Below are 24,323 nucleotides of genomic sequence, written 5' to 3'. Positions count from 1 at the left end.
TGAATCAAGTTTCTCTAACCTAACATACACACGCACATGATGACAACTCTGGTCATTATGGTTATGATTGACAGGTGTCAGTCACAGCCCGAGAGGGTGTACCTTCATTTGGCCCGCCCCTCCCCAGTCCAGCAGTGTTTAAAAAGGTGAGAGCAGCCTGAAGAGATTTAGGAAACATTGTCTATTCTGAGAGAATTCAAATAGATTTCAGCTTTTACCTATTCATGAATAATTGCTCTGGGCTTTGAGACCATTTGTTACATTTGTCTGTTTTTTCTTCTCTCGCCCTCTCTCTCCCTCCAGGGTCCAGAGTTCAGAGAGTATCTTCTCACTAAGTTGATCAATGCAGAGAATGCCTGCTACAAGAGTGACAGATTCGCCAGGCTGGAGGTGGGTAATAAATAAGTTATTTTAATGATTAAATTGTATGGTAAGCACATTGCGTACTACAGAGGGAGTCTCAGACCCACCTAAACCTAGGAGGACAACCCCAGAACCATGCCAAAACCGTGTTTATGTGGTCTTGAATGGTCTCCCAAGTCTAAGACCACAAGGTCAAGATTTTACCTCAGGTCAAATGTATAACATATTTAAGTGCATTTTATGGGGTTTATATTACTTGCGTGTGTGTGTAGGAGCGGACGCGGGCGGCACTGCTCGACGGTCTACATGACGAGCTGCACAGACACACCCAGCGCATGTTGGGAGTGGGCATTGGCCCCGAGGAGGAGCGGGTGGAGAATGGACACGGCCACGGAGGACTGCTGGAGTCCATCAAGGTCAGACACACACACAACTATTTCTCTCTTTTCATGTTTCCCTCTCTCCTACCTCCACATATTTTAACTCAAAAGGGCATTAATTAATGACTGAACAAGAATACATTTTCTCTCTCTCTCTTTCTCTCTCCCCCTCTCTCTCAGAGGGCGATGCGAGGAAGGAGTGTCTCCATGGAGATGATGGCAAAGGGTGGAGGAGGTGGCGGTGGCCTGTCTACCAGTCTGAGTGGAGGGGTTCTGCTCCACAGCAGCTCTGATGTGAGGGGGGGGGGGGTTAGAAGTGAAGGCAGGGGTCAGGAGGTGGGAGAGAGTAGGGGGGGTGGGGATGATGGGTGGTTAAAAAGGCGAGGACAGGGGGACAGTGTCATATAGTTGATAAAAATGCTGTTACAACTTCTCACCCATCTGGCTCTCTTTTTCCTACTTCTTCCCTACTCCTCTCTCTCTCAGGCAACTAATGTTAAGTCTCCAGTGAAACGTCGCTCTGGTCTTTTCCCTCGTCTGCTCAGTATAGACAGCCAGACAGAGAGACATAACCACAATCATCGCAGGTAGGACACAGACACACAGAGACTATAGATGTAGATCACATCTATAGATGTAATGAATGTGTTGGTGCCTTTCGGGCAGTTCAGAGTGTTCATTGAGGAATGGAATTGTTTTTCATGACTGTTTTTTTTGTTTGTATTTGTATTTCTGGTGTATTTCCTATTTGGAATTTGTTATGTAATTGTACGACGCAGGGCTCCCTAGCAAAAGAGACCTTGGTCTCAATGGGACTCTGTTAAAACAATTAAAATAAAAAGATTTAGTACATGATAGTGCCGCTTTTGTCCTTTACAGTCTCCATAGTGACCAGAGAAGCTTTGATACTGGCCACCCCATGCAGGAAGTGAGGTCAGAGACCCTCTCTAACCCCAGCTCTCCAGAGGCCTCCCTTAAGGAAAGGTGTGTGTGCGTGTGTTTCCCCCAAATTGGATCTCTCTCTCTCTCTCTCTCTCTCTCTCTCTCTCTCTCTCTCTCTCTCTCTCTCTCTCTCTCTCTCTCTCTCTCTCTCTCTCTCTCTCTCTCTCTCTCTCTCTCTCTTCTCTCTCTCTCTCTCTCTCTCTCTCTCTCTCTCTCTCTCTCTCTCTCTCTCTCTCTCTCTCTCTCTCTCTCTCTCTCTCTCTCTCTCTCTCTCTCTCTCTTTTTCTAGGCCCAACAGTATAAAGTTAAGGGGGAGCAGTAGGACTAACGTCTCTCTTACACCCCCCCCCCCCCCAGGCCCAGCAGTGTAAAGTTGAATGAGTGCAGTGCCAGTAGGACTAACGTTTCACGCTCCTCATCTAGTACAAATAGCTTCAGCAGTGCAGCAGGCGAGGGAGAGGCCACCGACACTGACTCTGTGAGTGGGACCTGTTTGTTTGAGTGTGTGTGCGTGTGTGCGTACTTCAAAGAGAATGAGAATGTGTGTATGTGTAGTGTATTTTTCACTTTATCCCTTCTCTACATCTCTCCATCCCTCCCCATGTCTTTCTCTAGAACACCCTGGCACCCTCAGTGTTCCCTTCTGTTCACAGCCCCTCCCTCACTGTTGAAGGTCAGAGTTCAGGGACCCCTGTCATTATGTGTCGCAGCCCCACAGGTAACCACGACAACAGCTTCCTGTGCTTTTAATAATCATACTTTTCTAACTTAACGTAAATATTTCTTAGTTATTACATCAGAGGAAATGTTTGTTTATAAATGCTTGTTTTGTTTCTCTTTTCAATCTAGAGTTAAAGAATAAGAGTTCTCCTAGATCCAACTTAAAGTTCCGTTTTGATAAATTGAGTCACTCTGCAGCAGTAAGTATTGTCTCTCTGAGTATGAATAGTGTGTGTGTGTGTGTGTGTGTGTGTGTGTGTGTGTGTGTGTGTGTGTGTGTGTGTGTGTGTGTGTGTGTGTGTGTGTGTGTGTGTGTGTGTGTGTGTGTGTGTGTGTGTGTGTGTGTGTGTGTAAGAAAGAGAACCTGTGTGTGTCACCAACCCCTCCTGTCTTTCTAACAGGGACACTAGGTGAGAGATGTGGGATGAGAGAGAGATAAAACAGGTGAGGAAGGCTCTTGTGAATTGAAATGTGATGTTTTAATTTGTTTCTCACTCTGTTGTTTCTCATTTTGTAGTTGGAACTGTTTCTCTTTTTCCCACTTTCTCAGTTCAAACGGGATGGAGGTATGAAGGGCAGTACATTAGGGATGGGTGGAGAGAAATAACAAGAGAGACAAGGCCCCTCCAACCTGAGGAAGAGGATGAAAGAAGAGAAATGGCTCAAGATGGATGATTCGGTACACACACTACAGTGGAAGTTTTGGGCCCAGGCTGTGCTCTGCCTAGTGGGTAACGGTCCTTTCATATTCAGCTGTCTGTGTAGTTGTTTCCTGAACACTGATCAAAGTTCTACGAGTGGCTCTAACATGGATCCTTGTCAGCAACTGCACTGCATTCAATACCACAGAACTGTAAGGCATAGATTCAACTCAACATCACTAAGGCCAGGAGTTTTTCCTGACCATTTGGTCTAACCAGGAAAAACTCTGGCCATAGGCATCACCAAAGGAGGCAATATTGATGTCCAGACGGCCATTCTTGGAAAGGGAAAAATAATCATGGCTTGCCATACAAAATAAAATGTTACAATCTGAGGGTCCCTGGAATTTCTACACTGAACAAATATATAAATGCAACATGTAAAGTGTTGGTCCCATGTTTCATTAGCTGAAATAAGATCCCAGAACGATACGCACAAAAATATTATTTCTCTAAAATGTTGTGCTCAAATTTGTTTACATCCCTGTTACTGAGCATTTCTCCTTTGCCAATATAATCTATCCACCTGACAGCTGTGGCATATCAAGAAGCTGATTAAACAGCATGATCATTTCATGTGCACCTTGTGCTGGGGACAATAAAAGGCCACTCTAAAATGTGCAGTTTTGTCACCCAACAGATGTCTCAAGTTTTGTAGGAGCATGCAATTGGCATGCTGACTGCAAGAATATCCACCAGAGCTGTTGGCAGAGAATTGAATGTTAATTTCTCTACCATAAGCCACCTTAAACGTAATTTTAGAGAATTTGCAGTATGTTCAACCGGCATCACAGCCACAGATCACGTGTAACCACACCAGGTCAGGACCTGCACATCCGGCTTGTTCACCTGCGGGATAGTCTGAGACCAGCCACCCGGACAGCTGATGAAACTGTGGGTATGTACAACCGAAGAATTTCTGCAAAAAACTGTCAGAAACCGTCTCAGGCAAGCTCATCTGTGTGCTCGTCGTCCTTACCAGGGTCTTGACCTGACTGCAGTTCGGTGTCGTAAACGACTTCAGTGGGCAAATGCTCACCTTCGATGGCCACTGGCACGCCGGAGATGTATGCACTTCACGGATGAATCCCGGTTTCAACTGTACCCGGGTAGATGGCAGACAGCCATCATGGCGTCGTGTGGGCGAGTGGTTTGCTAATGTCAACGTTGTAAACAGAGTGCCCCATGGTGGCGGTGGGGTTATGGAATGGGCAGGCATAAGCTATGGACAATGAACACAATTGCATTTTATCAATGTCAATTTGAATGCACAGAGATACCGTGATGAGATCCTGAGGCCCATTGACGTGCCATTCATCCGCCGCCATCACTTCTTGTTTCAGCATGATAATGCACGGCCCCATGTCTCAGGGATCTGTACACAATTCCTGGAAGCTGAAAATATCCTAGTTCTTCCAATTGCTTGCATACTCACCAGGCATGTCACCCATTGAGCATGTTTGGGATGCTCTGGATCGACATGTATGACAGTTTTCTCCAGTTCCCGCCAATATTCAGCAATTCCGCACAGCCATGGACAATGAGTGGAACAACTTTCTACAGGCCACAATAAACAGCCTGATCAACTCTACGCGAAGAAGATGTTGCGCTGCATGAGGCAAATGGTGGTCACACTTGTTACTTACTGGTTTTCTGATCCACACCCTTACCTTTTTTTCAAAGGTGTCTTTGACCAACAGATGCATATCTGTATTTCCAGTCATGTGAAGTCATAGATTATGGCCTAATTAATTTATTTCATTAACTGATTTCCTTATATGAACTGAAACTCAGTAAAATCATTGAAATTGTTGCATGTTGCGTTTATATTTTTGTTCAGAAGGAATAAAGTGAATCCTGATTCTGTTCTAATTGTTCTATTTCTTCGTCTGAAACAATCATCCATGCAAAAGAGAAAATGACAATGCAAAATCAAAGAAAAATAAAAATGTACCCAGCAAACATCACTCTGTTGGCCTCATGTGGGTATTCGTTTGGCAAGGTGGGAACTTAAAAGGGCCTCCTGAGTGGCGCAGTGGTCTAAGGCAGTGCTAGCTGTGCCGCTAGAGATCCTGGTTTGAATCCTGGCTTGAATCCTGGCTCTGTAACAGCTGGCCGCGACTGGGAGACCCATGGGGCAGCGCACAATTGGCTCAGCGTCGTCCTTATTAGGGGAGGGTTTCGCTGTCGTGGTCACCAGGTGTACAGTGTTTCCTCCAACACATTGGTGCGGCTGGCTTCTGGGTTAAGAAGCAGGGTGGCTTGGATGGGTTGTGTTTCGGAGGACACACGGCTCTCGACCTTCGCCTCTCCCAAAGTCCGTACGGGAGTTGCAGCGATGGGATAAGACTGTAACTACCAATTGGATACCATGAAATTGGGGAGAAAAAGGGGTAAAGAATTAAAAAAATATATGAACTTAAATAATCATTACAGGAATGCAACTGGCGTAGGCTACCTAAGCAAGGTAATATCAAAAGAGTTTCTAAACCCAGAGGCACACCATCGCGGGACTTCTGGGAACACTTGCCAAACAGACCAGGCTGGGGTTTGGGGTTTGAGCAGTCAATGAGAGATATTAAAAATTCTTCCTTTGTTCATTTTCTCTACATGTAAAAGCACAACGTAGATTCGAGCCAATATCTTAAGTAGTTGAACATGTTATTACTCCAAACTCATAAAAGTTACAAACTGACACATTTTCATTTTTGTCAAAATTAACTTTATATCGAAGGAGTGCCTTTGATTTGACGGCCTGCACATGAGTAGACGGCCTTTAGAATCGATGTCGTGTTAGCCAACGTCGCCATGACATCGCCTACAAGTGTGATCGTGAATTTCTACTGTACCCTCTTTGGTAATATGGCAGACATTTAAAAGGCTACGGCTACCGGGAAGCAAACTCTTGACACTGGTTTGTGTCAAGAACTGCAATGCTGCTGGGTTTCTCATGCTCAACAGTTTCCCGTGTTTATCATGAATGATTCACCACCCAAAAGACATCCAGCCAACTTGACAACTGTGGGAAGCATTGGAGTCAACATGGGCCAGCATCCCTGTGGAACGCTTTCGAAACCTTTTAGTCCATGACCCGACAAATTGAGGCAGTTGATTGAGTTGATAGGCTACAATGTTGCATTTCGCTAGTGATAGTGCAAGTCAAGACAGATAGAAAGGGAGGCAGATAAGCGGAATAGAGAGATTAATGCAATTGAAAGAACCTGCATTGTCATCAGGATATTTACTATTATTTGTCGGCTTTATGTATTTTTACTTAGTTGACAATGGAAGTTATAGGCCTACTGCTACATTGGCCTTCGCTATCTCTCTTTTCTTTAGCCGCCAATGGCTCATGGTGAATCAATGTGCCCATATGGCAGAGGCTGGTGCTCTTGCATTACTGGAATTATAATTTTAGATTTTTATAATTTTAATTCTGATTTGTATTATTAACCAGGTGACAATGATTTTGAGAAATGAAAACGTTATTATTGAAATGAAACTGTTCCACGAAAATGCGCAAATGAAAAACATAACTGGCACACAGATCAGTAGAAATGTTAGGATAAATTGTAAGCTTCCCCAAACTTGAGACTCACAAGCTTGAAATTCAAGCGCCTAGGAACAGACCGTTGTGAATAGAGCACACATTATTTATATGTTTTTAAGGGGTAGATCAACTTTAATATTGCAGATAGATTGTGGCTTCTATCAATGTAATTGTCTGCATCATTTCAAATCCCCCATATATTTGTTTTTGTAAATATATTTTCCTTTATTATTTTCCCCTAACACTACCACCCCTCCCCTAATTGAAGTAAACTAATGGACAACAATACTTAGGCTTCTACTGACAGCTTATACATACTATATACATTTTACGGACACAGTATAGTTTACATTAGTTATCTTGTGTTTGTTTTTAGTCTCACCCTTCAGCTACCCTCAACCCCTCCCATCTACAGTGCATTCGGAAACTATTCAGACCCTTTGACTTATTCAAAATTGTGTTTTTTTCCTCATCAATCTCCACACAATACCCCATAAAAGGTTTTAAGAAAACTTAACAAATAAAAAAAAACAGAAATATCACATTTGCATAAGTATTCAGACCCTTTACTCAGTACTTTGTTGAAGCACCTTTGGCAGCGATTAGAGTTTCTTCCATTCTTCTCTGCAGATCCACTCAAGCTCTGTCAGGTTGGTTGGGGAGTATTGCTGCACAGCTATTTTCATGTCTCTCCAGGGATGTTCAATTGGGTTCAAGTCTGGGCTCTGGCTGGGACACTCAAGGACTTGTCCCGAAGCCACCCCTGCATTGTCTTGGCTGTGTGTTGTCCTGTTGGAAGGTGAATCTTCGCCCAGATCTGATGTCCGGAGCGCCCTGGAGCAGGTTTTCATCAAGGATCTCTTTATACTTTGCTCCATTCATCTTTCCCTCGATCCTGACTAGTCTCCCAGTCCCTGCTGCTGAAAAACATCCCCACAGCATGATGCTGCCACACTATGCTTCACCGTAGGGATGATGCCAGGTTTCCTCCAGACGGGACGCTTGACATTCAGGCCAAAGAGTTCAATCTTGGTTTCATCAGACAAGAGGATCTTGTTTCTCATGGTCTTAGAGTCCTTTAGGTGCCTTTTGGCAAACTCCGATCGGGCTGTCATGTGCCTTTTACTGAGGAGTGGTTTCCGTCAGGCCACTGTACCATAAAGGCCTGATTGGTGGAGTGCTGCAGAGATGGTTTTCGAAAGTTCTCCCCCATCTCCACAGACGAACTCTGGACCTCTGTCAGAGTGACCATTGGGTTCTTGGTCACCTCTCTGACCACGGCCCTTCTCCTTAAAGTTACATGTAATTTGCGCCATGCATGATCATTGCAGCCTATCATTTCATGAGAAAGGGCTCACTTGGCATTGCTGTACCGCAGCCTAAGCCTGCAGCAGCCTACCTACCAAAGGTCCATTACAATGTAGAAATGTATCAATATCCATATTACTGTAGCTTCATCTTATTCTTTCTAAGTATTTCTATGGCGCAATTTATGGAAGATGCCAAAACTTTGGAGATAACAATAGATAGAGAAGTCAAAGATAGACCAGTGGTTTCCATCTGTGGCAAAGTTTTCCCTAAATCAATGTGTACGACAAATCCAGCTCCAGAACCAGTCATAGAGCCAGCTGGCTAATCTTTTGAATACAGATAACATATTAGCTGTATTAAACTCCATGTGGAAATTCCCACACCCAATTCGTGAATATGTATAAGTCGCCTTTGTCATTCTTCGGAGGTGGAACCTAAACACGCATTTCCTCTCTAGGACAAGAAATGACATTGATATAGTGGTGAAAACTTCCTCTCCGCATTGTTTCCACATCATGCCAATGTGGGCATGTTTCCTGGTAAAAGATGGGCTTATTTCAGGCAACGTGAGTGCTGCCTTCACCAGATATGGGATGCCCACTCTGCACAAATGCCTTTGGGGCCAACGTTGAGACAATGAGCAAAGGAGCATTGGCCTAATATTGGCAGTCTACATGAGGCCAATATTTTGGCCCCCGTTGGGCCCACATCTTGCCAATGTGGACATGTTTGCTGGGTATATTTTTGCACTAAACTGACACACTGTTGTGAATAATTCCTAGTAAGTGATATTGATATAAATGTGTCATGTAATCATATTGCACATATACACTACCGTTCAAAAGTCTGTGGTCACTTAAAAATGTCCTTGCTTTTGAAAGAAAAGCAAAAAAAATGGTCTATTCAAATAACATCAAATTGATTAGAAATGCAGTGTAAGAGCGTCTGCTAAATGACTAAAATGTAAAAAATTTAATGGTTAGAGCCAGTTTGCGCTGTTCTGTGAAGGGAGTAGTACACAACGTTGTACGAGATCTTCAGTTTCTTGGCAATTTCTCGCATGGAATAGCCTTAATTTCTCAGAACAAGAATAGACTGACGAGTTTCAGAAGAAAGTTCTTTGTTTCTGGCCATTTTGAGCCTGTAATCGAACCCGTAAATGCTGATGCTCCAGATACTCAATTAGTCTAAAGCAGGCCAGTTTTATTGCTTTTTTAATCAGAACGAACAGTGTTCAGCTGTGCTAACATAATTGCGAAAGGGTCTAATGATCAATTAGCCTTTTAAAATGATAAACTTGGATTAGTTAACACAACATGCCATTGGAACACAGGAGTGATGGTTGCTGATAATGGGCCTCAGTATGCCTATGTAGATACTCCATAAAAATCTGCCGTTTCCAGCTACATTCCTGTCATTTACAACATTAACAATGTCTACACTGTATTTCTGATCAATATGATATTATTTTCAACGACAAAAAATGTGCTTTTCTTTCAAAAACAAGGACATTTATAAGTGAACCCAAACCTTTGAACTGTAGTATTCTTTTTATTTTTTAAGAGCACACGTCTTGAAAATTGTTTTCATTCTCTCGTGTAATTGCACTAAAATACCTGGTGGTTATGGGTGCGCTTGCTACCCACCCTAGGTCTTTCCCACCCTTGGAAAATCCCTTTGGGCTGGGGTCAAGTGCACCAACTGACTAGAGCACCCACTGACCAGAGCACCCACAAATGGGAACGGCCATTTGTATTGTCTTTGCATTGCACTGTTGATGTTGTTGTCAAAATGATTTTTTAAAGATATCCAAAAATAAAAATAGCACTGAAAGCACGAGTACTTATTTTCTATTCATTATGCACCTGACCGCTCCTTACTAAACCTGATTTTACCCAAGTGGTGAACCCTTATCAATAGTGTCTTAAATTATCCCCATAACCAAGCACTGAATCAAGTAATTGTGCACAGTGATTTTCACATATAAATATAGTATATGAATATAAAATGTATATGTTAGTATGTTATATGATTGACAAATGCCTATTTGGATTTATGTGTGATTGTATGATGAGGGACAACAGTTGTGGAGGTTTCCTGATGTCTGTTGTTGTCATCCCTGGTAATGTATAGATTATAGCCTCTATACTATTTATGAATGAGCACATAGCTAACCCTATGACTGTGATATATGGGTCAGACATAAACAATAAAACATTTGGTTTTGTGTTGCCATTGTCTTGACAATGAAATAATAAGTATGTAATTAACAGTTAACTCATGTAAATCAAATTTACTTATGTGCCAATGGAGAATTTGCTGAATAAAATGCTGTATTTTGTGTCACAAACCAGGTTTCCATCCAAGGTTTTTATGCGAGTAAAGTACATGTTGGATAAAAAATGTCATGACAGGCCTGATGGAAACAGCACATTTAAAAATCTTTTTGTGTCTGTAAAATTAGTTATTTGAGAAATGGTGGTGGAAATGCTTTAATGCGCAAATATCAAAGTAAACATGCAGTCACGCAATGACGTGTGCTACGACTCGGGAAAGAATGCAGTTTATTAGGCTACAGATAAAATAAGTTATGATGAGCTTCACAAGGTGGTGAAAGTGCAAGGTGATGAGCTTGATTCTCCTTTCCAATAAATATCAAGGGTCTTATTCTGGTGACATGATGATTGGCTGCCGTTTGACATTAAATTAATCTCGCTCTTTTGTCCATAATAATCTCATCATGTAGTAGGCTATACCCACACTGTATCTGTGAGCTGTTAGCTATAACGCAATTATTTTGTGACAAAACCATCAGTAGAGTTCAATGCAATGGAAACCCATTAAACTTGTATTTTTTATTAGGTACATGGGAATTTAACAGCAAATGTATTCTTATGTGCACTATGTCATCACAAACAGACTTTTATCCGCAACAAGTCAATTTGATTGAAACATCTCTGGTGAAAAAAATTGCATATTGTATTTAGCCAATTGTATGGAAACCTAGCCACAGATATGCCACCACATTGTCTCTCTTTCTTCACAACAACGCAATACACACATAGCCAACAACACATAACAGGAAAAGTAGAAACCTGTGCCAATTAGTATTAATCACCCTTGAGGTGTTGTGTCTTTGGCATCATTAAATTGAAGACTGTTATTTTATCAAATCAATTCTCTGCAATTATTATTATGTGATTAAACTAATCATGTAAATGTAATTTACTAGGAAGTTGGGGCACCAAGTAAAATCTTCAGATTACAAAATTATAATTTTCCTAATATAGCTCTTCAGATATTTTAATATCTGATCAATTATTCTTCTAATTAATGAATTATTCCAAACGTCATAAATTGCACGAACCCAGCCTTTACTATGAATCATCCATACACCAATTGTCTTAATCATTAATTTACTAACTAACTAAATAATCACAGAAATGCATAAACAAACAACAGTTATAGTTACAAGGAAATGATAGGGGAGGTTCCCTAGTGGGCTAAGCCGATATGACGGCTTGGTGGACAAAGGGAAGGGGGTGTGGACTGAGAACGGCGGGAAAGACAAAATGAGTCACTACACAGTTGATAATTATATTAATTGAAATGCTAATCCTTTGCACATGAACGCTCACTCATTCGGGAATAATTGCAATCAATATATATATATATTTACGTCCAGTGTGTCATCGTGATCTCCGTTGGAATCGTCCGTCCTTCTGTTGGAGAGTCAGTTCATCATCGTCTCTCTCGCTGCCTCCCTGAAGATCGAAAGTATTTCGTGGTTAGAATGTGTACTTCAGAGTACCATTCAGAAATGATTTCATAGAATAGATGTTTTGGCCATTGTCGGTCTTCGCATCCCAGATTGACATATTTCTAGCTGCAGACTAGTAATTAGTATCTAAGATTTGCTCTTATTCTGTCGGGCTCGATAGTCTCAGAATTTAACCGTTTCCACCCGTGTAGCCAATGCTCCACGTGGTATGGCTAGGAATTCAACAACCATTGTAACCTAAGCTTATACTGAGGTTTTTGTGGTCTAAACTCAACCTGTGCCCCCTCGGTGTCCATCGAGGTACACGTGGTCTGAAGAGGATTTCCTCAGGAGGGAGTTTTATTCGTAACAGTAGAAAAGGGCGGTTCCATGACGCCAGATCATGGCTGTGCTCACGGGGGCGGGCCAATTACTTAGTTAAACTTTAAAGGGAATTATGTCATTTCACACATAGTTTCATCTTTACCTATTCATTTTATACAATAATTAGATGCAAACCCATAATTGAGAAATGTACATACAGTTGAAGTCGGAAGTTTACATACACCTTAGCCAAATACATTAAACTCAGTTTTTCACAATTCCTGACATCTAATCCTAGTAAAAATTCCCTGTCTTAGGTCAATTAGGATCACCACTTTATTTTAAGAATGTGAAATGTCAGAATAATAGAAGAGAGAATGATGTATTTCAGCTTTTATTTCTTTCATCACATTCCCATTGGGTCAGAACTTTACAAACACTCAATTAGTATTTGGTAGCATTGCCTTTAAATTGTTTAACTTGGGTCAAACACTTCAGGTAGCCTTCCACAAGCTTCCCACAATAAGTTGGGTGAATTTTGGCCCATTCCTCCTGACAGAGCTGGTGTAACTGAGTCAGGTTTGTAGGCCTCCTTGCTCGCACACACTTTTTCAGTTCTGCCCACAAATGTTCTATAGGAATGAGGTCAGGGCTTTGTGATGGCCACTCCAATACCACAACTTTGGAAGTATGCTTGGGGTCATTGTCCATTTGAAAGACCCATTTGTGACCAAGCTTTAACTTCCTGACTGATGTCTTGAGATGATGCGTCAATATATCCACATCATTTTCCTACCTCCTGATGCCATCTATTTTATGAAGTGCACCAGTCCCTCCTGCAGCAAAGCACCCCCACAACATGATGCTGCCACCCCCGTGCTTTACGGTTGGGGTGGTGTTCTTCGGCTTGCAAGCTTCCCCTTTTTCCTCCAAACATAACGATGGTCATTATGGCCAAACAGTTCTATTTTTGTTTCATCAGACCAGAGGACATTTCTCCAAAAAGTACGATCTTTGTCCCCATGTGCAGTTGCAAACCGTAGTCTGACTTTTTTTATGGTGGTTTTGGAGCAATGGCTTCTTCCTTGCTGAGCAGCCTTTCAGGTTATGTCGATATAGGACTCGTTTTACTGTGGAAATAGATATGTTTGTACCTGTTTCCTCCAGCATCTTCACAAGGTCCTTTGCTGTTGTTCTGGGATTGATTTGCACTTTTTGCACCAAAGTACGTTCATCTCTAGGAGACAGAAGGCGTCTCCTTCCTGAGCGGTATGACGGCTGCGTGGTCCCATGGTGTTTATACTTGCGTACTATTGTTTGTACAGATGAACGTGGTACCTTTTGGTACCAATTGACTCAAATGATGTCAATTAGCCTATCAGAAGCTTCTAAAGCCATGACATCATTTTCTGGAATTTTACAAGCTGTTTAAAGGCACAGTCAACTTAGTGTATGTAAACTTCTGACCCACTGGAATTGTGATACAGTGAATTTTAAGTGAAAGAATCTGTTTGTAAACAATTGTTGGAAAAATTACTAGTGTCATGCACAAAGTAGATGTCCTAACCGACTTGCCAAAACTATAGTTTGTTAACAAGACATTTGTGGAGTGGTTGAAAAACGAGTTTTAATGACTCCAACCTAAGTGTATGTAAACTTCGGACTTCAACTGTATAAGCTCATTGTCAAACATGTGAGGCTCTCCATGCTCATTAGTTGCTCTTTAACATGCTGCTACTTCACTCAATCCTGTTTTAAAAGTCTCCCTTCCTAACTGTTTTACCTTCCCTGAGACCAACCAGAAATGTTTCCATGGCCAAATATTCTGAATGGTTTTCAGAGATTTATTCATGTGTGTTTCCTGTCCTCTCTGATGTCACCAAATGAAACACACTCATCATATCTGTCAAAAGTGTCCACGGACCATTCCCACAAGTGGACATTTTGTATTAAATCCTCATTTTGGGGATTTAGGAGTTCGCCATATGAAATCCTTTGTTCTCTTTATGTGTCTCTTTCTGCATGGCCGGGGGAGAGAGTCTCCTCCAGGAATTTACGACCTGAGAAAACAGAACCCGGGTGTAGGAGAGAGCGAGGGGGAAGCCACTAGCTATACCCAAAAAGGGTCACATCGTGACAAAGGAGTACACCTTATTCAGTCAAACCTGTCCAGGGCCCAGTTTCCTAAAAGCATCTAAAGGCTAATTTCATCGTTAGAACCTTCATAGGAGCATAAATCTCAGAACGTTTTCCCTAAACCATTGTTACTGAAGTTGCACTTGAAAACGCTCATTATTTACCGACTGCCTGAGACCACTTGTAGAACAGCTAAAGTGGATTTAGAAAGTATTCTCACCCTTTGACTTTTCCCATTTTGTTACAGCCTGAATTTAAAATGGATTCAATAGAGATTTTGTGTCACTGATCTACACACAATACCCCATAATATCAAAGTGGTATTGTGTTTTTAGAAATATTTACAAATTAATAAAATGTCAATGAGTATTCAACCCTTTTGTTATGACAACCCTAAATAAGTTCAGGAGTAAAAATGTGCTTAACAAGTCACATAATATGTTGCATGGACTACCCCATCTCTGTACCCCACACATACAATTATATGTAAGGTCCCTCAGTCAAGCAGTGAATTTCAAGCACAGATTCGACCACAAAGACCAGGCAAGTTTTACAATGGTTAGCAAAGAAGGGCACCTATTGGTACATGGGTAAAGAAAACTGACATTGAATATCTATTTGAGTATGGTGCAGTTATTAATTACACTTTGGATGGTGTACCAATACACCCAGTCATTAGAAAGTTACAGGCGTCCTTCCTAACTCAGTTGTCGGAGAGGAAGAAAACCGCTCAGGGATTTCACTAAGAGGACAATGGTGATTAGTTACAGAGTTTAATGGCTGTGATAGGAGATAACTGAGGATGGGTCAACAACACTGTAGTTACTCCACAATACTAACATACTGTAAAGGACAGAGTGAAAAGAAGGAAGCCTGTACAGAATAAATATTTTGCAATACATGCATCCTGTTTGCAATACGGAACTAACGTAAAACTGCAAAAAATGTGGCAAAGAAATTAACTTTATGTCCTGAATACAACGTGTTAAGTTTGGGGAAAATCCAATACAACACATCACTGAGTACCACTCGTCTCATTTTCATAAGCACAGGTGAAATCCTAGAGGAAAACTTGGTTCAGTCTGTTTTCCAACGGACATTGGGAGACAAATTCACCTTTCAACAGGACAATTACCTTAAACACAAGGCCACATATACACTAGAATTGCTTACCAAGATGATATTGAATGTTCCTGAGTTGCCTAGTTACAGTTTTAACTTAAATCAGCTTGAAAATCTATGGCAAGACTTGACAATGGCTGTCTAGCAATGATCAACAACCAACTTGACAGAGTTTGAAGAATATTTGTAAGAGAAATGTGACAATATTGTACAATCCAGGTGTGCAAAGCTCTTAGAGACTTACCCAGAGAGGCACACAGCTTTAATTGCTGCCAAAGGTGGTCCTAGCATGTATTGCCTCAGGGGGTTGAAAACTGATCCAATCAGAGGGTGAATGGGCAAGACAAAAGATTGAAATGCCTTTGAAAGGGGTATGGTAGTAAACTCAGCAAAAAAAGAAACATCCTCTCACTGTCAACTGTTTATTTTGTGTGCAAATATTTGTATGAACATAACAAGATTCAACAACTGAGACATAAACTGAACACGTTCCACGGACATGTGACTAACAGAAATGGAATAATGTGTCCCTGAACAAAGGGGGGGTCAAAATCAAAAGTAACAGTCAGTATCTGGTGTGGCCACCAGCTGCATTAAGTACTGCAGTGCATCTCCTCATGGACTGCACCAGATTTGCTAGTTCTTGCTGCGAGATGTTACCTCACTCTTCCATCAAGTCACCTGCAAGTTACCGGACATTTATGGGGGGAATGGCCCTAGCCCTCACCTTCCGATCCAACAGGTCCCAGAAGTGCTCAATGGGATTGAGATCCGGGCTCTTCGCTGGCCATGGCAGAACACTGACATTCCTGTCTTGCAGGAAATCACGCACAGAATGAGGAGTATGGCTGGTGGCATTGTCATGCTGGAGGGTCATGTCAGGATGGGCCTGCAGGAAGGGTGAGGGAGGAGGATGTCTTCCCTGTAACGCACAGCTTTGAGGTTGCCTGAAATGACAACAAGCTAAGTCCGATGATGCTGTGACACACCGCCCCAGACCACGACAGACCCTCCTCCTCCAAATCGATCCCGCTCCAGAGTACAGGCCTCGGTGTAATGCTCATTCCTTTGACGATAAACACGAATCCGACCATCACCCCTGGTGAGACAAAACCGCGACTCGTCAGCGAAGAGCACTTTTTGCCAGTCCTGTCTGGTCCAGCGACGGTGGGTTTGTGCCCATAGGCAACGTTGTTGCCGGTGATGTCTGGTGAGGACCTGCCTTACAACAGGCCCACAAGCCCTCAGTCCAGCCTCTCTCAGCCTATTGCGGAGTGTCTGAGCAGTGATGGAGAGATTGTGCGTTCCTGGTGTAACTCGGGCAGTTGTTGTTGCCATCCTGTACCTGTCCCGCAGGTGTGATGTTCGGATGTACTGATCCTGTGCAGGTGTTGTTACACGTGGTCTGCCACTGCGAGGACAATCAGCTGTCCGTCCTGTCTCCCTTTAACGCTGTCTTAGGCATCTCACAGTACAGTCATTGCAATTTATTGCCCTGGCCAAATCTGCATGACTCCTTGCAGCATGCCTAAGGCACGTTCACGCAGACGAGCAGGGACCCTGGGCATCTTTCTTTTGGTGTTTTCAGAGTCAGTAGAAAGGCCTCTTTAGTGTCCTAAGTTTTCATAACTGTAACCTTAATTGCCTACCATCTATCAGCTGTTAGTGTCTTAACAACCGTTCCACAGGTGCATGTTCATTAATTGTTTATGGTTCATTGAACAAGCATGGGAAACAGTGTTTAATCCCTTTACAATGAAGAACTGTGAAGTTATTTGGATTTTTACTAATTATCTTTGAAAGACAGGGTCCTGAAAAATGGACGATTCTTTTTTTGCTGAGTTTATATTGGTGTTTTATTTTCAATAATAATTTGTTTTTAATCTTCCACTTTGACATTAGAGTATTTTGTGTATTTTGTGGAAACAAAATGATAATTCAATTTTAATCCCACTTTGTAAGACAAAAAAAATACTTTCTGAAGGCACTGTAAGTGTGTTGCTAGATGCTTCTTTGCCCTTCTGTGTCACTTTATACACAGAAGATCTCCGTTAAACATAGAATCAAGTCGTTTATCGGTCTCTTTGTGGTCGCCAATATCTTTGGAACAAAGTTGACTACTAATACAAAGTTGCCAATGTCTTCGCAATTGAACAAGCGATGGATAAATGAAAACCGAGATGTCTGCATTAAAAATATATACAGTAAACCCCCAGCTAACAACGTTCTCACGATTTTAGAGAACGTTCCCTTAAGAGTTTCATTAGGTCATTACCTAACGTTTTCATAGGAATGTTCCAGTAATGTGAAAGGACTGTTTCCATAAGACCATACCCTAAATGTCAAAAAGAACTTACCCATAACGTGGTTACCATTTTCTCAGAATATTCAGTATGAATGTTCTAGACATGTTTCATTGGAACCTTACAGGAATATTCCAGTGTCTAATTTTGAGGGTTAGGATAATATTCCGTCAACATCATACCAAAGATACACAGAACATGGTTGCTATGTTCTCAGAATATAAGATATTAATCTTCAAGACACATTTTGTGTGCTGGGCCCCTTACTCTTCATCATCTACATCCTCCCCCTTGGTCAGATCCTCTACCACTTCAACCTCGACTTCCAATACTACGCCAACGACAACCAGATCTACCTAAGCAGCAAATCCCTCCTCAACCTAGCCTGGTACGAACCATCTTGATCTCGCGAGCTTACATCAGGATGGTTCGCATGAGACTAGGCTTTAACCTACACATAGAACTGAATTTCCTGGCCATCTTGAGATGGCGAGTCAGTCAGGAGGGGAGAAGTCCTCAAGTTCAAGACTTTGTTCTCTCCATAGAAAAGCTACAATAGCTTAGCTTACCTCACTATACTCACTACTTCACTTGTTTGTTGTGATTGAATGCCAAAGACACCCCCAAAAAACACCCAAATCAAACCACACCCCCAAGATAACTATTTCTTTAGCATTTCTTAACCAAGCTTCAAAACAAGGCCAAATCAGGAAGTTCAGTCGCTCTTTGACAGTTAAAGATTTCCACTAGCTTTCATGGCCACAAAGTAAAAATTGGCAAAAAAATTCTCTTTTGGTCTTAATTTAATATAAGGTTAGCAGTGTGGGGCCTCCCGAGTGGTGCAACGGTCTAAGACACTGCATCTCAGTGCTAGAGGTGTCACTACAGACCCGGGTTCAATCCTGGGCTGTATCACAATTGGCCGTGATCGGGAGTCCCATAGGGCAGCGCACAATTGGCCCAGGGTCATGAGGGTTTGGCCGGGGGAGCTTTACTTGGCTCATTGCGTTCTAGCAACTCCTTGTGGTGGGCCAGGCACCTGTTTCCTCCGACATGTTGGTGTGCCTGGCTTCCGGGTTAAGTGGGCGGGTGTTAAGAAGCATGGTTTGGTAGGTGATGTTTTGGGGGACTCATGGCTTGACCTTCACCTCCCAAGTGTGTTGGGGAGTTGCAGCGATGAGATAAAAAATACATTAAAAGGGGTTAGCAGTGTGGTTAGGGTTAAGGTTAAAATATAATTTTGAGAAGAGAAATTGTAGAAATGGGCAGGATTAGACATAATTATGACTTTGTGGCTATAGAAGCTAGTGACAACCACAGTTCAGGGCATGTTCCTTTGCTCAGTCGGTGGATTGTGCAGTCGCACCTCCCTCGCATGCCTCACCTGGGACATATTTAGAGATTCCTATTTTTCTACAGTCAAAAAAACTACAATAGCCACAAGTCTGACAACCAAAGTAGCCATGACTGCACTTATTTAATAGCCTTAATGCCTTCAGAAAGTATTCATACCCCTTGAGTTATTCCACATTTTGTTGTGTTCCAGTGTAAATTCAAAATTGATTTAATGGATTTTTTTTATCACCCATCTACACACAATACCCCATAACGACAAAGTGAAAACATGTTTAGAATGAAATTCAGAAATACCTAATTTACATAAGTATTCACACCGCTGAGTCAATACTTTGTAGAAGCACCTTTGGCAGCGATTACAGCTGTGAGTCTTTCTGGGTACGTTTCTTTAAAAAAATACTTCAAGCTCTGAAGTTGGTTGTTGATCATTGCTAAAAAGTATTTTTTAAGTCTTGCCATAGATCTTCAAGGCAATTTAAATCAAAATTGGAACTAGGCCACTAACCTCTTAGGGCTAGGGGGCAGTATTTACACCGCCGGATAAAAAACGTACCCGATTTAATCTGGTTACTACTCCTACCCAGTAACTAGAATATGCATATACTTATTAGATAGGGATAGAAAACACCCTAAAGTTTCTAAAACTGTTTGAATGGTGTCTGTGAGTATAACAGAACTCATATGGCAGGCAAAAACCTGAGAGATTCCTTTACAGGAAGTGCCCTGTCTGACCATTTATTGGCTTTCTTTGACATCTCTTTCCAAAACAAAGGATCTCTGCGGTAACGTGACACTTCCCACGGCTCCCATAGGCTCTCAGAGCCCGGGAAAAAGCTGAATATCGTCATTCCAGCCCCAGGCTGAAACACATTATCGCCTTTGTCAAGTGGCCGATCAGGGGACAGTGGGCTTAGGCGCGTGCACTGGTCGCCCCCGTCTTTCTTTTTTTCCCTCTGTTTACCTAATTGCAGATTCCCGGTCGGAATATTATCGCTTTTTTACGAGATAAATTGCATAAAAATTTATTTTAAACAGCGGTTGACATGCTTCGAAGTACGGTAACGGAATATTTAGAATTTTTTTGTCACGAAATGCGCCATGCTCGTAACCCTGATTTACCATTTTGGATAGTGTCTAGAACGCACGAACAAAACGCCGCTATTTGGATATAACTATGGATTATTTGGGACCAAACCAACATTTGTTATTGAAGTAGAAGTCCTGGGAGTGCATTCTGACGAAAACAGCAACGGTAATCAAACTTTTGTAATAGTAAATCTGACTTTGGTCAGGGCTAAACTTGGTGGGTGTCTAAATAGCTAGCCTGTGATGGCTGGGCTATGTACTTAGAATATTGCAAAATGTGCTTTCACCAAAAAGCTATTTTAAAATCGGACATATCGAGTGCATAGAGGAGTTCTGTATCTATAATTCTTAAAATAATTGTTATGCTTTTTGTGAACGTTTATCGTGAGTAATTTAGTAAATTGTTAGTAAATTCACCGGAAGTTTGCGGGGGGTATGCTAGTTCTGAACATCACATGCTAATGTAAAAAGCTGGTTTTTGATATAAATATGAACTTGATTGAACAAAACATGCATGTATTGTATAACATAATGTCCTAGGTGTGTCATCTGATGAAGATCATCAAAGGTTAGTGCTGCATTTAGCTGTGGTTTGGGTTTATGTGACATTATATGCTATCTTGAAAAATGGGTGTCTGATTATTTCTGGCTGGGTACTCTGCTGACATAATCTAATGTTTTGCTTTCGTTGTAAAGTCTTTTTGAAATCGGACAGTGTGGTTAGATTAATGAGAGTCTTGTCTTTAAATAGCTGTAAAATAGTCATATGTTTGAGAAATTGAAGTAATAGCATTTCTAAGGTATTTGAAAATCGCGCCACAGGATTCAACTGGCTGTTACGTAGGTGGGACGATTTGGTGCCACCTAGCCCAGAGAGGCTAAGGAACAGTCAACATCGTCTTGGTAAGCAACTCCAGTTTATATTTTGCTTGTGTTTTAGGTTTTTGTCCTGCTGACAGGTGAATTTGTCTCCCAGTGTCTGTTCGAAAGTAGACTGAACCAGGTTTTCCTCTAGGATTTTGTCTGTGCTTAGTTCTATATTCCCTAGTCCTTGCTGATGACAAGCATACCCATAACATGATGCAGCCACCACCATGCTTGAAAATATAAAGAGTGGTACTCAGTGGTGTTGTGTTGGATTTGCCCCAAACATAACGCTTTGTATGCAAGACAAAAAATGTATTTCTTTGCCACATTTTTTGCAGTTTTACTTTACTGCCTTATTGCAAACAGGATGCATGTTTTGAAATATTTTTATTCTGTACAAGCTTCTTTTCACTCTGTTTAGGTTAGTATTGTTGAGTAACTGCAATATTGTTGATCCATCCTCCATTTTCTCCTGTCAAAGCCATTAAACTCAAACTGTTGTAAAGTCACCATTGGCATGGTGAAATCCCTGAGCAGTTTCCTTCCTCTCCGGCAACTGAGTTAGAAAGGACGCCTGTATCTTTGTAGTGACTGGGTGTATTGATACGCCATCCAAAGTGTAATTAATAACATCCCAACGTTCAAAGGAATATTCATTTTGTTCACCCGTAGTACTTTTGCAGATGTCTAGAGCTGATGTCAGTTGACAAATCAAAATCTGATTTCATATATCTTTATAAAAACATAAATTATTAGATACAACACTTGGAAGCCTTTCATTCTAGCCTTCTTATCAGTATACAGCACATACCCACTCATTCTCAGAATATAAAAATATATGTAAGACAAATTAAACAATACTTACAGCATTCATTAGAATTCCCATAATGAAATGTTGTGAAATTGTCATAAAAGGAATTCTTGGTTCCTTCCACAGTGGCTCTGGAAACGGTATTACAGATAACTGAGAAACATACAGGAAGTAATGAACTACAGAGTCACACTGTAGTCACACCTTTCACACCATATAAATCATACACTGTAGTAGTCTACTTTGCCTCCAAAATGTTTGGAAAATCATGATATGATCTTGAAAGCCTACTTCTGATTTTTTACTTCTGTCATGTTGCTAGCTAGTCCAATGATGACTACTATGATTAGTAGATAGTGATAGAGATAGATATGATAGAGACGTGTGTGTGCACCGAGCAAACATAACAAACCGAAGACCTGAAAGACTGGACTAGATTGATAATAGAGATTCATGATCAGGGTCGTGCACAGACCTTTGATGGAGCAGGTTTTGAATTCAAAGTGTTCTACTTCTCCTTTTGCCAAATTCACCATTATTAATTGTTTTGCATAGGCCTTCATTTTCAGCAAAAAACCATCACACGTTGTAGGCTAATGCACAACTCGTCGGTCCTCACAGATGGGCTATTGCAGCAGACGACCACACCGGGTTCCATTCCTACCAGCAAGAAGAAGCGGCTCCAGTGGGCACGCAATCACCAACACTGGACAATTGAGGAGTTGAAAAACATTGCCTGGTCCGACGAATCCCGGTTCCTGTTGCGTCGTGCTGATGGCAGAGTCAGGACTTGGCGTAAGCAGCATGAGTCCATGGACTCATCCTGCCTGATGTCAATGGTACAGGCGGGTGTACCACTGTCCAATTTACAGCAACTGCATGATGCCATCGCGTCAGCATGATCAACATCCCTGTGGAAAGTTTCCGACTTGTAGTATTCATTCCCCGAAGAATTCAGGCTATTCTGAAAGCAAAGGCGGGTCCCGACCCAGTACTAGATGGGTGTACCTAATAAACTGTGTATGTACAGTAAATTTGCAGCATTATTTGACAAAGGTAATTGTATAAGAAACTGCAGAATCTGCTCTTTCTAATACTATATAGAAATCAAAACATCTTACATGCATGTAACTCTGCAGAAGGGTTTAAAAAAGTGACTTTTTAGCGCTCCCTGCCTCTGTGTCAATTCCAAGCTGCGCCCATCTCTTCATATACAATTTGACAATTGATAATATAGTCACCCATCAGACTATTGTCAATGTAATCTTGTCTTTAGGCTAATTCTATTATTATATGTGTGAAATTAGTTTCGATATAGTTTAGGTGCAGTTTCGATGGGCCATCAGCTGGGCAGGCTGACAGAGTGTGAATGACTGGTGGTGAATGAGGGGCAGGGACAAGAAATGACCTCTTAAAACCTCTTATAACACAAATTCTGTTTGTGATAATAAGATTCTGTGTTATATAGACTTATTAAGGAAAAGTCAAGGACGGGAGGAGGGTGCGTGACTTTAAAAATGGCAGAGTAAATAAAAATGGCAACATGACGCTCTCGGAACTCCTCGTGTCAAAAGAGGGGGAAAGGGCTGGGAAAAAAAGAACAAAGTGATTCCACCAATCAAAAGGAGGGAAAAAGGGCAGGCACTTCAGAACCCCTAGGGTCTCTATCTGCGCCTGTTTATGATCATACCTACAGAGGAGATGATTAGAGACAAAACCTTTACCTGACCATGTGACCTGACTCCTGAACATAGCCTATAATTAAAGCCCAAAGCATCTCCTTGTGGCGGTCAAATGGTCAGGTAAACTCCTGGCCCTATAGTGATGATTTATGATAGAGAATTCTCTCTCTCTCTCACAATCCAAGTGTTCATCTTGCTGAGTGGTCAGAGAGCAAACACAAACATGTAGAATGTGAAGATGGTATCTTTACTGCTCTCCATAGCGGTCCCTTTAAATGTTCTCTTTCATTCAGTTTGTTTGTTGTGATGGTGTTGAAGAAGGGTCTCTCAATGTCTTCCTCCCTTCATCCATCCCTTCATCTGTGTGTGGTTAGTGGGCTGCAGTACAGGACTGGATGCCTCAGTCTTCAGCAGTCTGGGACTATTTATTAATTAGTTATTCGGAACCCTGTTAGCTGCTTCTCTTCCTAGGGTCCACTACGTACGGGCTACATTGTCCACCCCCAGACCTGGCAGTGTGACATAGAACCCTCATTGGGGAACAACAGTCTTGTTTCATAAGGTAACGCATTCCCTCAGGTCCGTTGTGCGGGCAAATCTCACAATTATTAGTTTGTGGGGTAAATGTTTGTAATGGACTTAAGTCTTTATGTCATCTCTCTCCCCGGTCACAGGTGTACATAGTGGCTATGGCGGTGGTTGGCCTGGTCTCTCTCAGACTACTATTCCTTGGACGATGATGATGAGTACGGGTGTGAGGTCCATCATCTTCTTCAGCATCTCCATGATGTCGTCGTGACCCTTCGCCCCCTCGATGAACTCCTCTAGGGTCAGCTCACCTGAGGGGGGAGGAGGGGACAGGTCAGGGGTCAACTCACAATAACCTCCAGGAAGACAGACTCCTGGACT

The 24,323-nt window shown here is 41.8% G+C and overlaps 2 protein-coding genes across 5 annotated transcripts in view; one reads left to right on the top strand and one right to left on the bottom strand.

Moving 5' to 3' along the window:
* Positions 1 to 9,803, top strand: part of rap1gap2b (RAP1 GTPase activating protein 2b) — a 91,836-nt gene extending 82,033 nt beyond the window's left edge. For all 4 annotated transcript variants that reach the window (XM_014195771.3, XM_045716817.2, XM_045716818.2 and 1 more), the window contains 11 exons: positions 75 to 146; positions 304 to 390; positions 636 to 779; positions 924 to 1,037; positions 1,230 to 1,330; positions 1,623 to 1,727; positions 2,043 to 2,163; positions 2,301 to 2,403; positions 2,535 to 2,605; positions 2,807 to 2,849; positions 2,956 to 9,803. In XM_014195771.3, the coding sequence (XP_014051246.1) occupies positions 75 to 146; positions 304 to 390; positions 636 to 779; positions 924 to 1,037; positions 1,230 to 1,330; positions 1,623 to 1,727; positions 2,043 to 2,163; positions 2,301 to 2,403; positions 2,535 to 2,605; positions 2,807 to 2,815 (927 nt within the window). In that variant the 3' untranslated portion in view covers positions 2,816 to 2,849; positions 2,956 to 9,803. The remainder of the gene's footprint in view (positions 1 to 74; positions 147 to 303; positions 391 to 635; positions 780 to 923; positions 1,038 to 1,229; positions 1,331 to 1,622; positions 1,728 to 2,042; positions 2,164 to 2,300; positions 2,404 to 2,534; positions 2,606 to 2,806; positions 2,850 to 2,955) is intronic.
* Positions 9,804 to 21,737: 11,934 nt separating this feature from the next.
* Positions 21,738 to 24,323, bottom strand: part of guca1d (guanylate cyclase activator 1d) — a 45,164-nt gene continuing 42,578 nt past the window's right edge. Inside the window, exon 4 of the mRNA XM_082974373.1 lies at positions 21,738 to 24,253. Coding sequence (XP_082830499.1) covers positions 24,129 to 24,253 — 125 coding nt within the window. The 3' untranslated portion in view covers positions 21,738 to 24,128. The remainder of the gene's footprint in view (positions 24,254 to 24,323) is intronic.

The sequence above is a fragment of the Salmo salar genome, chromosome 04 (genome assembly GCF_965601325.2).
Source record: "Salmo salar chromosome 04, fSalSal1, whole genome shotgun sequence".
Taxonomy (NCBI): domain Eukaryota; kingdom Metazoa; phylum Chordata; class Actinopteri; order Salmoniformes; family Salmonidae; genus Salmo; species Salmo salar.
The sequence above is the reverse complement of the archived record's forward strand: the minus strand, read 5'-3'. Positions and strand labels throughout refer to the sequence as shown.